At 41.1% G+C, this 13,148-nt stretch overlaps 2 protein-coding genes across 2 annotated transcripts; one reads left to right on the top strand and one right to left on the bottom strand.

Moving 5' to 3' along the window:
* Window positions 1-150: 150 nt before the first annotated feature.
* Window positions 151-1,682, top strand: cunh14orf119 (chromosome unknown C14orf119 homolog). The gene is made up of 2 exons (XM_035671288.1): window positions 151-931; window positions 1,031-1,682. The coding sequence occupies exons 1-2, from the start codon at window positions 494-496 to the stop codon at window positions 1,202-1,204; spliced, it is 612 nt and encodes a 203-aa protein (XP_035527181.1). The 5' UTR covers window positions 151-493; the 3' UTR covers window positions 1,205-1,682.
* Window position 1,683: 1 nt separating this feature from the next.
* On the bottom strand, window positions 1,684-9,766 carry si:ch211-14a17.10 (E3 ubiquitin-protein ligase TRIM39). The gene is made up of 25 exons (XM_035671286.1): window positions 9,680-9,766; window positions 8,783-8,866; window positions 8,622-8,684; window positions 8,399-8,488; window positions 8,154-8,243; window positions 7,989-8,078; window positions 7,826-7,888; window positions 7,677-7,739; window positions 6,765-6,833; window positions 6,546-6,629; window positions 6,214-6,300; window positions 6,009-6,092; window positions 5,823-5,891; window positions 5,630-5,719; window positions 5,447-5,536; window positions 5,268-5,357; window positions 5,072-5,161; window positions 4,897-4,977; window positions 4,713-4,775; window positions 3,712-3,774; window positions 3,460-3,606; window positions 3,199-3,303; window positions 3,031-3,072; window positions 2,891-2,938; window positions 1,684-2,390 (listed from the first exon to the last, which is right to left on the bottom strand). The coding sequence occupies exons 3-25, from the start codon at window positions 8,656-8,658 to the stop codon at window positions 1,837-1,839; spliced, it is 2,289 nt and encodes a 762-aa protein (XP_035527179.1). The 5' UTR covers window positions 8,659-8,684; window positions 8,783-8,866; window positions 9,680-9,766; the 3' UTR covers window positions 1,684-1,836.
* Window positions 9,767-13,148: the final 3,382 nt, after the last annotated feature.

Below are 13,148 nucleotides of genomic sequence, written 5' to 3'. Positions count from 1 at the left end.
TAAAGCCAATGACACACAGAATTCACTCATTTACCCTTAAATGTATTTATTTTACACATGATACACAAATTACGATTTTAATATTTTTATTTTGTCAAAAACATTATTTGCGCAAAATCTGCGCAACCTTGATTTCCTACACAACGAGGCTAATTAGCCGCATTCTCTTCCTGTATATATTCGTTAGAAAGCTCAGCGCGACTGTCGTTCGACATCACTGCACTTTAAAAATGCTGACAGTAAGGTAATTTACGATAAAAAAAATAAAAAAAAATAAAAAAAGAGATGGGTACTTGCAACTATTCATATTAAAAGCAGTTATTGTGACGCTTGACTCCGACGGTAGCATTGTCCACATATAACGCTGCGCTAAGCTACATGTTAACATTACCCAGACCAGAGGAATCTCTCTCGGCAGCTGGCATTGCGGATTAACTCGTAGCAGGGGAATAACTGGCTTTTCTCAGGCTGACACAAACCTGTATTTTCAAAGATGTCGTGGTTCAATCATGTCAGTCAAGGCTCAAATCAGCAGCAGCTACAGCAGCAGCCCACTGACAGCCACAGACTCACAGACACCCTGTGTAGTACTCTCCACTCCAGGCTCAGGGGTCCGACAGAGGGCTCACCGACCATGGCAACACAACACTGGACCGGCTGCTCCAGTCCCAGCCCGGAGGACTTTCCATCAGCTCCACAGGGTGTAGCCAGCCCTCCCAGCCTCGAGAAGCTGTCTTGCTCTTCTCCGAGTGCACGGCAGGTGAGAGACCCGGAGCCCATCTCCTATGTAAGCCTCCAGGAGCAGCGGTGCGTCCTGAGCTGGTTCCAGAGCTGGACCGCCGGTCAGAGGGAGCGGTTCCTGCAGGACCTTCTGGGGAAAGCTGTGCCTGGGAAAGTGTGCACCCTCCTAGATTCACTCAGTACTCTTCAGGTACTTTCTGCTCTGTCACATCCTAACGTGTGTGTGTGTGTGTGTGATATGTCATGTCAAACCTTTAACGTCTGCTTTCTCTTTGTGTACCCTGACAAGGTTAAAGACAGACTACCAAACATCTTTGAATGCCAGCTGCGCCTGTGGACCCAGTGGTTTGAGTCTTGGGGAGAAGAGGAGAGGAATCATTTCCTGCACATGCTGGAGGAGTGGGACCCAGTTTTTGTTGCCCACTTTTATAGGAGTGTAGCCGGCACAGCAGGAAGAGACTGAGCAATGTTTGCAGTGGGATTGAAAAGCAAATGATTACAACAAAATGTGTTAAAGAGGTGACATAGTGGGAAATGTGTGTTAGAGCTGAGATAGTACTCTTGAGAGGAAATGTTTGTGTAGCTGTGATGGGACTTATTATTGAAGGTAAACCATTTCATTGTAAGAACAGACGTGTTCATTCAATATAAGCTGTTTTTATTCTGTTTCCCGCACTGGTTTCTCCAGTGCTGCATCACACATTATACCAGTTTTTTATAAAGTTCAGAACTTTTTGCTCGATGCTTTCATCATTGGTGAAGCTCCGCCATTTAGTGACACAATGGTGTGAACTTGAAATAAACAGGTTTAACTGTTATCTGGCTAAAGATGTTAACTGACTGTTTCTGTACTGGGCCTAGTGACTAAAACACCTGGACTGACATAGACAAGAGGACAAATCCTTTTTCAAATATGAAGGAATAAACAAAATGCAGCATTGTATATTTGTTGTTTTATTGTCTGAAACATTCAGCAGCAGTAATAACAGAACTATTCTGCAGGCATTGGGATTGCGTATTGCCTACTGGCATAACTATAAATGAAATACATGGCTAAGATTTCACACACAGGAAAAAAACTTAACTTGCCCTGTCCTATTTTATCCAGTCAACTGTTCCAGGAGTGAGTAACACAATTGGAGTCTGAATTTCAAGTTCCTCAACACAAAAATTGACAAATGGATAGATTTTGTCTGTAAACCTTTGACCTACAAATGAGTACATATGAGATCTGGTACCAGCGTCGTAAAAAGAGATCTGTCCATTTTTGTAGTCCAGCAGAATGCCCAGTGTCTGAGGCTGCACCTGAACTGGAATTGTAGCTGATCTCCTGTCAATAGCTCGGTACTGGCCCTGTTTGTTCAGGATTATAGTCCAGAAACCATTTGCTGGACTGAATGTTACTGATCCCTTTCTTGGAGCAGATTCACTGGCCATCCCAATGTGGTAACAACGCTTCCCAGCTACAGACACCTCCCAGTACTGTCTCCCCGTTGAGAAGCCAGTCTTGCCCAGGACAGCGAGAAGCACATCAAACCGGCCTGGATGGTCAGGGACATCTTGTATTTCAATACTAGTGGTCATCTCACTGTTATCTGCAGACAGAGCTATTCTTGGGTTTGCTGTGTTTGGATCAAAGGTCATCTTCCCTGAAAACCGAGAAACGCAGTAGATTATATCCCATCTTTCCATCACAATTTGAGAGGAAATTGACATTAAATGTTTAAAGCAGTGATTTAGTATGTCACTTTCATAAAGTGTGGGGGAGTCACAAGAGACAGATTAAATACACAGTCAGAGTTGAAGCAGAAGAAGCTGAGATATCCTGACCCCTGGCACTGGTCTAGCTTCACAACACTGGATCCTGCTTTTCCCATAATGCAACTGGACAGCATCTTTCATTAGACCCTGTCTGGTAAGCAGACTTGACAGGCTGAGCGGTTCTAGGTATGACCAGTAAACTGACCTCAGTGTCTAAAATTAAGTCATCCATACAGTTTAAACAGTATCTGACAAGTCTGTTGTATACAATGTGTGCGTGCAGGTTTGTATATTTGAATCAATAAATGTCAACACTAAATAGAAATAGCAAAGACTCTGCAGACTGAAAAATTGCGAGATGAAATGAACTCTTGTGTGTTTGACTCACTGGGATGGATCGTCTTATCGTCCACATCAGCCACTCTGTTTTGAAGTTCTGAGAAGAGAGAAAGAGCAGTGCAGTTTAGTTTGCACTAGAACTCTAGTGAACTTAGAACTCTGCACTTTTCTGAACAGCACAATAATTACCTTGTAAATCGTTCTCAAGTTTGTCCTTTTCATCTTGCAGGCCTAGCATTGAGATAGAAAAGAAAAATGTATACATTTCATCAAGAATCACTATTGCCTCTCCTCTATTATAGTGAATGAATCTACTTATTGCGTGTGTGGGCAGCACTTCCAGAGGGTTGAACATACTGTAGTAGTCTTGCTGCAGCTGCTTGAGGCTGGCATCCTTGTCATGTAGCTGCTGCTGTAGGAAATCTACACTTTCCTGGGTCTGTTGCTGTTGTCTCTCTAAGTCTGTTTGATGAGATTCATGGTTAGAAAAATGACATCAAATGACACATTATAGCTGTAGGATACATGATCCCACCATTACACTGGTTTCTTGCCTTTCCTCTAATATATACTGACTGAATGTACTTATTTTGCCTTTGGACAGAGAGGTGAACTTACTGCTGTATTCATGCTGCAGGTTGTTATTCTCTGTGGTCTGTTTTTCCAACTCCTGCTGCAGCTGTTTGAGGTTTGCATCCTTCTCATGCAGCTGCTGCTGTAGGCGATCTGCATCCTCCTGGCTCTGTTGCAGTTGTCTTTGTAAATCTTTTTGATGAAATATTCAGTTCAAAAATTACATCAAATGACTTGCTGGATCTCAAGGACAGCTGTGTGTGTAGAGTAATAATGAGGTCATATTGAGGAACTCACCGTCACACTGGGTGTTGGCATCATTGCAGCACATTTTCAGTTCCTTGATCTCTTGCTTTAGGTCTAACAGAGAAAGGAGGTTTAAACGTTGGCATGTATCAAACACGAAGTGAAAAGAACAAGTTTTAAAAGAATAGTGCAACATTTTGGGAAATACACTTATTGGCTTTGTGGCCAGCAGTAAGAGAGAAGATTAAATCCGCTCACATAACTGTATGGTAAATGTGAAGCTTAGCTTAGCTTAGCTTAGCACAAAGACTTGAAAATGGCTAGCATGACTCTGTCCAGGGGTAACAAAAGACTGATTGGCCTACCCTATTCATTCCCTAGCCCAACCAATCTCACTCCTCATGACTAAACCTAACCAGAGACCATTTAGAAAGGAGATAATTCACTTAAGCATAATTTCCTGTATCTGTGTCACATGAGCACAGATTATGACCAATTCCTTCGCCCCAAAGTCACCAAAGTAAACACAGGACCCATTTGTTGCAAGCTGAACATCTTCCCAACATTCTGACACTCTTGTGAGATCTGGCAACACATATCTATGTTGGCAGAGACAGTTCTAAGTTAGTAGGTTATTTTAAAGTTTGTTATCTACTGACAACATCATGCATGCACAACCCACTCTGCTTCATCAACCCACATGACCTTCACAACACTTCCAATTGAAGCCGGAAGAGAGGCGACCACGCCCACTTAGGAAACAGGAAGTGGATACCATTTCATACCATTGGCAAGTTTCCGTTCCAGGCAAGCGTTATTTATTCTACAAAGACCCGCTGCTATTCTGCCTCTGATTGGCTACCCTGAGCTTAACCAACCAAACCAACAAAGGCCAATCAGAGGCCGGGTAGGGCAGGTCTTCACATATAACCCCCCATAAAAACACACAAGTTTGGACAGAGCCTGGCTAGCCTTTCCTAGCAAAAGCAAACACGGGTATTTCCCAAATGGTCAAAATATCTCTTTAAGACATTGCAGTGTATAGGACATACCTTTATTTGTGTTTTCAAGTTTTTTGTTCTCCCTTTGTTGTGTTTGTATTTGTTGTTCCAATTCTGAAACGACCACAACGGTACAAAAAAACCAACCAAGTTACAGATAAAGTAAGTTTGTTAGATGTTTGTTTTACAAAACATACAGATGATTTAGTTTAGACATTATAACAAATTGACAAACCGTTTATATTTTGTTTAGCAACTCTGGACCCCAGTTTACGAGCCTCTTTCACTTTGGCCCTCAGATCAGCAATCTCCATTACTAGCACAGACACGGACACAGACACGGTGTTACTTTGTGCTTAAATAAAACCATAACATGAGTAGAAACATCAGCAAATAAGAAGTTTTCATACTCGAGTTAAAATTCAGTGCATCCGCTTCCTTGAGTCTAAGTTCACTGTCTTGCAGTTGCCTGTTTGATAAATCCAGTCTCTTTTGAAGCTCTGAAAATAATTTAGAGATCAAGGAAATACAACATCAATAAATCTAAATCAGTGTATGTATCACCTCACGACATGTTACAATGTAATGTCACATTTAGTTTTTTACCTTCGACATTCTCAGCATTTTCTTCTTTGAGGTATGATATCTCATCTTCCAATGGTTTAATTTTTTTGTGAAGTTCCATAATCTGAGCCGCTAAAAAACGTGTGTTAGTGTTAGTGTTCTGATGCAATTATATATTTCTGGGGGGGGGGGTTCTGACCAAAACTGAGCAGAACACTTACACAAATTAGCAATCCTCATATCACTGGAGTCCAGCCCCAGAGTCTTATCTTTTATCTGAGTCCTGATGTCCTCCAGTTCATTCTCCAGATCTTTGAGAAAGACAGGATGTTTTATTTCTTGTATGAATGTATGAACAAGTATTCAGAGGTGTACATTTGGCTTGACGACATGCAGCTTCTCACCTTTTATTTTCTCCAATTCAGCTTGTGCCTGAGTCTCGTTTTGCTTCTTCAGTCTTACTATTTCCTCTTGTTGAGCCAAGATTTTAAACACTAACAGAGGAAAGGCTGGATTAGATCAATTCAGTGGACGTAAGACCATGACCAACAATGATGGTGATGATTACACTTTGTTGTCATTGTGATGACGACTCACTCAGTTTGGTATTTTCATTGTTTTCATCTTGAATTCCATCAATCAGACGATTCTGTTGGTCTGTTAGTGCTGCAAGAGAATTCCATATGAGCACATGCAGTGTTTCTATGGTTTATTCAATATTATATTATAAACTGTTATTGCTCTAGGGTCCTTAGCATATATGAACAAGATTCTGTCACTCACCTTTAATTTTAATGTAATCTGCGTCAGTTGTTGCCACATTTGCCAGTTTCTCAATCTCTGTTTGTATTGTAATAATCTGTAGAACTAGAACAAGGGTTAAAGATTGACCATCATATTCCAGCATGTAGAACTTCCCATCTCAACTATGTACACATAATTCAGTGATTTTGGTTTTTCACTAGGTTGTTAATCATGTTCTACTCACGTCTTTGTGGTTGAGCACTTCTCGCTTTTAGCTCCTCTGTTTTCTTGTCCAGCTCATTGGTTTTCTCCTCTATTATTTTTTGAAGTTCTGCAAAACAAAAAAAGACTGGGATATTGTCTGTTCTTTTTAAGAGGAATAACACCTCACATCACTGTTTAGATGTTTATCTGTCACTAATCTCTAAACTGTGTGCACACATTGGAGTGCTAAATTTAAACAACATGGAAATTAAATATCTTACATGGTATATACTTTATATCAAGCAGTGATGGAATATATGGATGTATGGACAACATCAAATTATATGGTGACAATGAAACACACACACTGACCTTTGATCTTGGTTTCGGATTTAGTGTTCTGTTGTTGTCTCTTTAGCTCCTCCAGTTGCAGAGTTAAAGTAGAAATTTGAAGAGCTGAAAGAACCACATTTAATAAAAAAGAAAATGAACCAACTATGTTCAAATGAAATCAATTTCCACCATCCATTATCAGTGAATCATTAATCAATCAACCGATTCGCTGTTTGGTAACACAGCTCCAACACTCACCAAGTGAAGTAACAGTGTCAGATTTGGACTGCAGTTCGTTCATTTTGGCATCCAAGTCATTCTGCAGATCTACAAGATCCACAGACAGAACAAGAAGAAAGATTTAAACACCTTAAATAGCATGATCTGAGGAGTGTGAATAATTTATTTCTAAGATACAAGTTTCTTTATGCTCATCCAACAAGCAGCATCTGCTCAGCAAGACTGGCTATCTTCTTATCTATCTGGCGATCTAGCATTGCCCTCTCTCCCCCTTCTTAATGGCTTCACCTTTCCAGACACTTGTGCAGGCTATCTGGCAATCACATGAACCAAACGTTGCCCATAACACACCCCTTTTTATTTCACTTTATGCAGATGATACTGTCATACATGTAAGAACCCCCCCCCCCCCAAATTGATTGACCGTTTGTTAATTATTTGACAAGGTGAAGAGCACTTTTTCCCCTTAATGAAGTGAATGACCATATGTATTTTCCCCAATATTGACATTTGACATTGACATCAAATTAATGAAAACACTTGTTCCAGTCTATATTGTCAGTCATTGAGATGAGTAAGATCACTGTACCCATCTATTAAATGATTCGTCTAGCTCCCCCAGTAAGCTATCTGTGACTTAAAGGGGTAGCCAGAGGACAGTAAAAAGCCACACATTAAGGCATCAGCTGTCCTGTACAAGTTTGAATACAGAGGGGTTGATATGCAAGATTTTGAGTGATATTCCCTCTGCTTTTCCTTCCATACTTTAACTGGATTTAGCTCTAAAGCAGTTTGGTGCAATATTGATCAAATCATTTGCTAAACAGAAAAAGATGCAAAGACTCTCCCATTTTAAACAACAAGTTTTAAAGTAGACAATAAACCCACTGATTTCCCACTGTGGGGTCATAAGGTAACAAGTACACTCACCTTTAAGTTTATGCTCAAAATTGGAACACTGTGCCTCTGTCTGGTTCAGTTGATTCTGCAGAGCTGGTACAAAAACACATTCATATTCAACTTAATTTTCTTTTTCATTTCTTGTTGCAGAAACCTACACGTGCTAGAGGTGAACTTACCCTCGATCTCAGCCTGATCACGAGAGTGCTCCTCCACTTTTTCCTTCAGCTGCTCTCTCAGCTCTGGAAAGAGTAAGATGAAGTAAGTAAGATGCTTCAGCTTTAGAGGGAGCTACTGCTGATATATGAATTCAATAATGTCAAAGGGGAATGAGGCACTCACTGGTAATTGTAGCAGAAGCTGCTTGGCCGTCACTTTGCTTTTCTCTTTCTAGGTTTCTGAGTTGTTTGTGCAGATCAGTGACTGTAAGAACTGAGAAACACAGAAATAATCTATTGTGAGATGTACTATTTCTCAATGATGAACGCAGGCACCCTTTTTACTTACTCAGTCTGGCATTTGTCTGATTCTTCTCATTCAGCACGTTGACATAATTCTGCAGCTCTTTCGTTGTCGTCTCAAGATCACTTCTGAGTTCTGGGACAAATTTAAAGAAGTTCAAACACATTTATTAGTTACATGCAGGGGTATCGTACATCAGGGTACAGCAGTATCGATATTACAAATAACCTCGGCAGGAGGACACAATTAGCTTGTTTAGGGATTTGTAAAGGTTTGCTGGAGATACTTACGGGTAGCCTGAGTGGTTCCTAACTTCTGGAGGTCTAACAACTGTCTCTTCAGCTGCTCTGCCTGACTCTGCACGTTTATGATTTTCAGGACTGAAGAACATTACGACAGAGAGGGTGATAATGTAGTTTAATTAAAAAAATACTGTAATAGGACCAACAACAAAGAAGAAAGAAAGCACAACTTGTCTATGAAACGTTCTTTTGACAGTTATTTCAAACTCACTCAGTTTTGTGTCGTCTGTGTCGTCTATTTCAGTCATAAGGCCATCCACTCTGTTTTGCAACGCTAGGAAAAAGTAATGAGTTTTTAATGTAAACCATATTTTGTCAGTAATTTAATTTCTCCAATAATTTCACTGGCACTGGCATTTAAATAAAACTTACATTCTATACGGCCACTCGTGGTCTCATCGGCAGCCTTTTTCTGAAAGCCCCATATTTCATTTTGCAGCTCAATGATCGTTAAAACTGAAACAAACAAACATGCAGTGAATTTCACTGGCTTTACTTCCTCAGAAATGTCTCACCAGTCTGCAGCATTAAAGACTAAATGACCATTTACTTTTTTTAGTTCCACAATTCTCTAAGCTACACTGACTGGGAATACACAAGTATTTGTGCTATATTTGAAAATATTTCTATTTAAGATTTTTGATAATTCTTGTTCAGTACACATTTTGCAGTCTTGATTTTCATTTCTACTATATCACAGGAGCCTCAAAAGCCCACAGTACATTTCCATTTTAAAGGTAAATTAATATAATTTAACATCCAGCAAATATCTGGTTTTACAAATAACGTCACAGACATGCGATACATCGTACCTTGTATATTAAAGACAACTTTCAGGTAAGTATAAAGACGTTTTGCACATTAAACGCTCAAATTGTCACACATACAGTAACAATTTGTTTTGATTAAAAAGGTTATGTAAACAGACTGAATTCATATTTTTGATAAGGTTACAGTGTTTCAAAGGTTTTCATTACTCATTTCATTTCAGTAATAGTTGCAGATCTAGACTGTACTAAATACATTTTTAAACTTTCATCTAAAAAGTCGCTATAGCAACACTATCACAAAAAGCATATATATCATATATCCCTGTATATAGTGTATTGTGTGTCAAACTCAGAGGGGCAATAAGAAATTACATTTGAGGATGATACAGCAGCAACAAACTTGATATTTTAGGTTGTGACAGCAGCTGCTAAGTTAAATATGATTTAGACTTTGGACTGTGATCCAGATGATCACAGAGGATCAAATCAAAGTACTCACTTATTTGGGGGTTTGGAATCAGTCTCTTTATGTCTGTAGTCTTAGTGTTCAGATCTTCTTGCTTCACCTCCAGTTGCCTCTGCAGCTCTGTGAGGACCTGCCCAGTTCTGTGGAATGCCACATTTGGTATAAGATCCCCGCAAATCTAACAGCTGGACAGCCCTGTGCTCCACAGGATGAAGGGATGACTCAAAACAAATTTTCTACAATGTAGTGTCTTTCACGAAACATATGAGTGACCGTGTCACAAGCAGACCACCTGTGTCTGGTGCAGAGCTCAGGTCAGATGCTAAAGGCCTCCATGACCGTCCAGTCAGCTGAGCAAGGCCTCTTATGCTGATGAGTGGGCAGTAAAAACAATAAGTTTTCGCTCTGTAAGCAGCCCCCCCTCGCCTGCTCTCTCCTCCCACGCTCCCCTCCTCAGTGTAACCACAAGGTCTGGTGTCCAGCACGAGGAACTCGAGCATTGGCCCACTAGCTCCACTTAAAGGCAACCTCTGATGTGGCCTTTCTGATCTTCTGCATGTCTCACTGACTTTCCTCTTGACTCTCCTCTGACTTGGAGTTTTTCTTTCTGTCTGTACCTATTAGCCATTTTCCCTCGCTGTTGCTCTCCTCACACATGCATAGTGCTCTTATAGACTTTCCTATAGTCTAACTGAAGGGAAGCTGGCCATGTCAGAAAAACATATGTGAGAAGAGTTTGGAGAGATGATGAAAGGCAGCGATATCTCTTGCAGTCAGCCTTAACAACTCCTTGGAAGTTCAAGCTTCCTTGATACATACACACCTTCCCCTCCCGCTCTTCCTCCCCCCTCCTCATCTTTGTGGATGACATGTATGTGGCTGTATGGAAACCAGATGTGCAGTGTTGCAGGGAAGAGAGGAGGATGAGAGAAAGAGAATAACCAAGCATGGAGGTTGTATAATACTTCATTAACAGACTGCAGGAGATGTGGGGAGGCTTGAGAGGAGGAATACAATAATAATCACATTAGGAGTTCAGGACAGCACACTGTGTAATATTTTAGATGCCACTATCCTGACCAGGCTCTGAGCGAGCAAGGGGGGTTTCCTTGTGGATACGGCTGGGTCAGGGCAAGGGAGCTGGGCTTTGTAAGCCTGAATCAGATCTCCTATTGATAGAAGTGTTTTTCTGCGGGGCTTGGGAAACCACGGCGGATATGGCCGAGACAGGGGTTCGGGGGAAAAAAAAGCAACCTTAAAGAAGTTGAAATGTTGTTTGTTTAAACTTCCTTGCACCCTGTATTTTTTTCACCCACACATACCTCCCTCCTCAAAAAGAGACGGCTCCCACCGCACCCACACCCAATTCAAAGTGCAGACATTGTTTAAGTGTAACAAAAGCAGGCACGTAGCTCATAAGCTGGTAGCCTTAAGCAGCTCAGCCACTGAGGGGGCAGACACTGGCAGAACTGCATGGCTAAGATCACAGTGTAAAAAATACACAATACAACGAACAACACTGAGATTGGGGGCATCTGGCCACACACAAAAGTTATGTTTGGGTAATGGGGAAAATAATTTCCACGCATAGCTCCATGTGTAGCTAAATGGAATAATAAGATGCAGACACAACGGAAAAAAGTATTAGGTTATTGATCCCTCTTCAGGTATACCACAAGTAAAACCTGTGTGTGTGGTGTGTGTGTGTGTGTGTGTGTGTGTGTGTAGTGAAGAGAGAGAGAGAGACTGCTCTTGCAACCGTCCAGACTGTGTGGTACCTTGTTTAAAGTTCAAACTGTGTTTTCTATTTTTAAAATCAATGGAACAAGAAAGCACTTGAATAGGAGAGCAAGAAGGCACCACCAAGACCTTTCACAGCAATGTGTCATAGCAGGGAACCACAGGCGATTCGTTGTACTGGTTAAACCTGTGCTTTTGCTGCTGTGACCGGGCAGAGCATGTGCTGTGAAAAAGGTTAGTCACTCTGTTCACTGTCATCACTGTATATCATTATATCACAACAGTGCTTATTATGTCAAATGTTCATATCAAATCAAATTGTTATGGCATTGCTAAATACTAAATGGGTACATGTATAATTATGTATTACAATGTATAATTGACAAAAACACTACAAAATGGACACATCTATTTGTAAGGTTTTTGAGTATAGGTTGGTTCAAATCATGTCAGACCTTCCCATTTGTTCTGAAAATCTTTTGCTCACAAACAAAAGGCAACCACTTCTGCTCTTTAATGGAGGAAGCTAACACTGCAGCGTGAGCTCTTTACGTCCTATCTGTGTATGTGTGTGTGTGAGTAACAGATAGAGACTCCAGAGAGGGACCCTCTGTTCGTGTTTTTTGTATCAGGTCTTGGTGCAGGATGTGGCAGAGCTTTAACTGACGCAAATGAAGACCATGTGTAACCTATATAGCCACTCACCAGTTCCCTTTAAGAAGTTTCCCTTTCCTACATCCCACATCCTTGTTACCAGGCAGAGAGCAACTATTCTCTGTTAATCATTCATTCTCATTTGATGGGAAAGTTACTCACTCTTGGTTAGTCCTGCAATTACAGTATGAGGTTCGGGTTGGCTATTATAGGACACAATAGCCATGAGCAGGACTTCCCCTGTTTAGAAGTTTCCATTCATCAGCCTGCAGGCTACACATATGCCAACTGAAACAGGCACAGGAAGTGTCCAGCACAGAGAAAGACAGGGACATAAAAGGAGCTTGTTAATGACGTCTTGAGTAGAGCCTAATGCAGACAAAGAGATGAGATACTGAGATTGGTGGATGTGATGGGAGGCACTTGGCAAGGAGGAGTTTATGTTTGGAGTTCAGCTACTGTAGAAAGTGGACAGTAACATTGGAATCGGGACTAGAAATTACCTTTTTATTTATCTGGGTGAAATGTGAGCCAGAGGAGTGGAGATGGTTGGAAGAGGCCGGGGCATTGTGGTGTGGTCTTTTGTTGGGCTTTGTGAAAAAGAAGTGAGTCATTTCGCAGACAGTGAAGAAAAGCTCTCCAGTTACACACAGAGAGATGTGAAAAGAGAGGACTGTGGGGAAGAATTATGCTGAGGCAATTCTTTTCTTCGCTCTGCAGAATCAGCTGGGGAAGACAGAAAACATTAAATAGTCACCCACAGTTAAATGTCTGACTTGTGTGCAGGTCAAGGAAACGCTTTTAGCGAGAAAAACATCACACACGAATAAAGACTATATACTGAAACCTGCTGAGGGGAAAGAAAACTGCAAAAACACATGATTTTCTTCCTTACATATCCTTTACTGTGACCTTGATGTAGTCAAAAAAGCCAATTAAAGAGATCCAAACCAACCCCCATCCCCCATCCCCTCGTTGCTGTGTCCCGCTGTGTGTCTGGCCTACATGATGCAGTTGGAATTCCAGATGTTGCTCATGGAATTCTGCTCCATCTCTGGCCTCCAAATGTGACTTAACTCTTCTCACTCCTCCTTCTCCCCCCCCCCAA

Source organism: Morone saxatilis, unplaced genomic scaffold (assembly GCF_004916995.1).
Source record: "Morone saxatilis isolate NCDOM2014 unplaced genomic scaffold, NCSU_SB_2.0 Contig23, whole genome shotgun sequence".
NCBI classification, from domain to species: Eukaryota; Metazoa; Chordata; class Actinopteri; family Moronidae; genus Morone; species Morone saxatilis.
The sequence above is the reverse complement of the archived record's forward strand: the minus strand, read 5'-3'. Positions and strand labels throughout refer to the sequence as shown.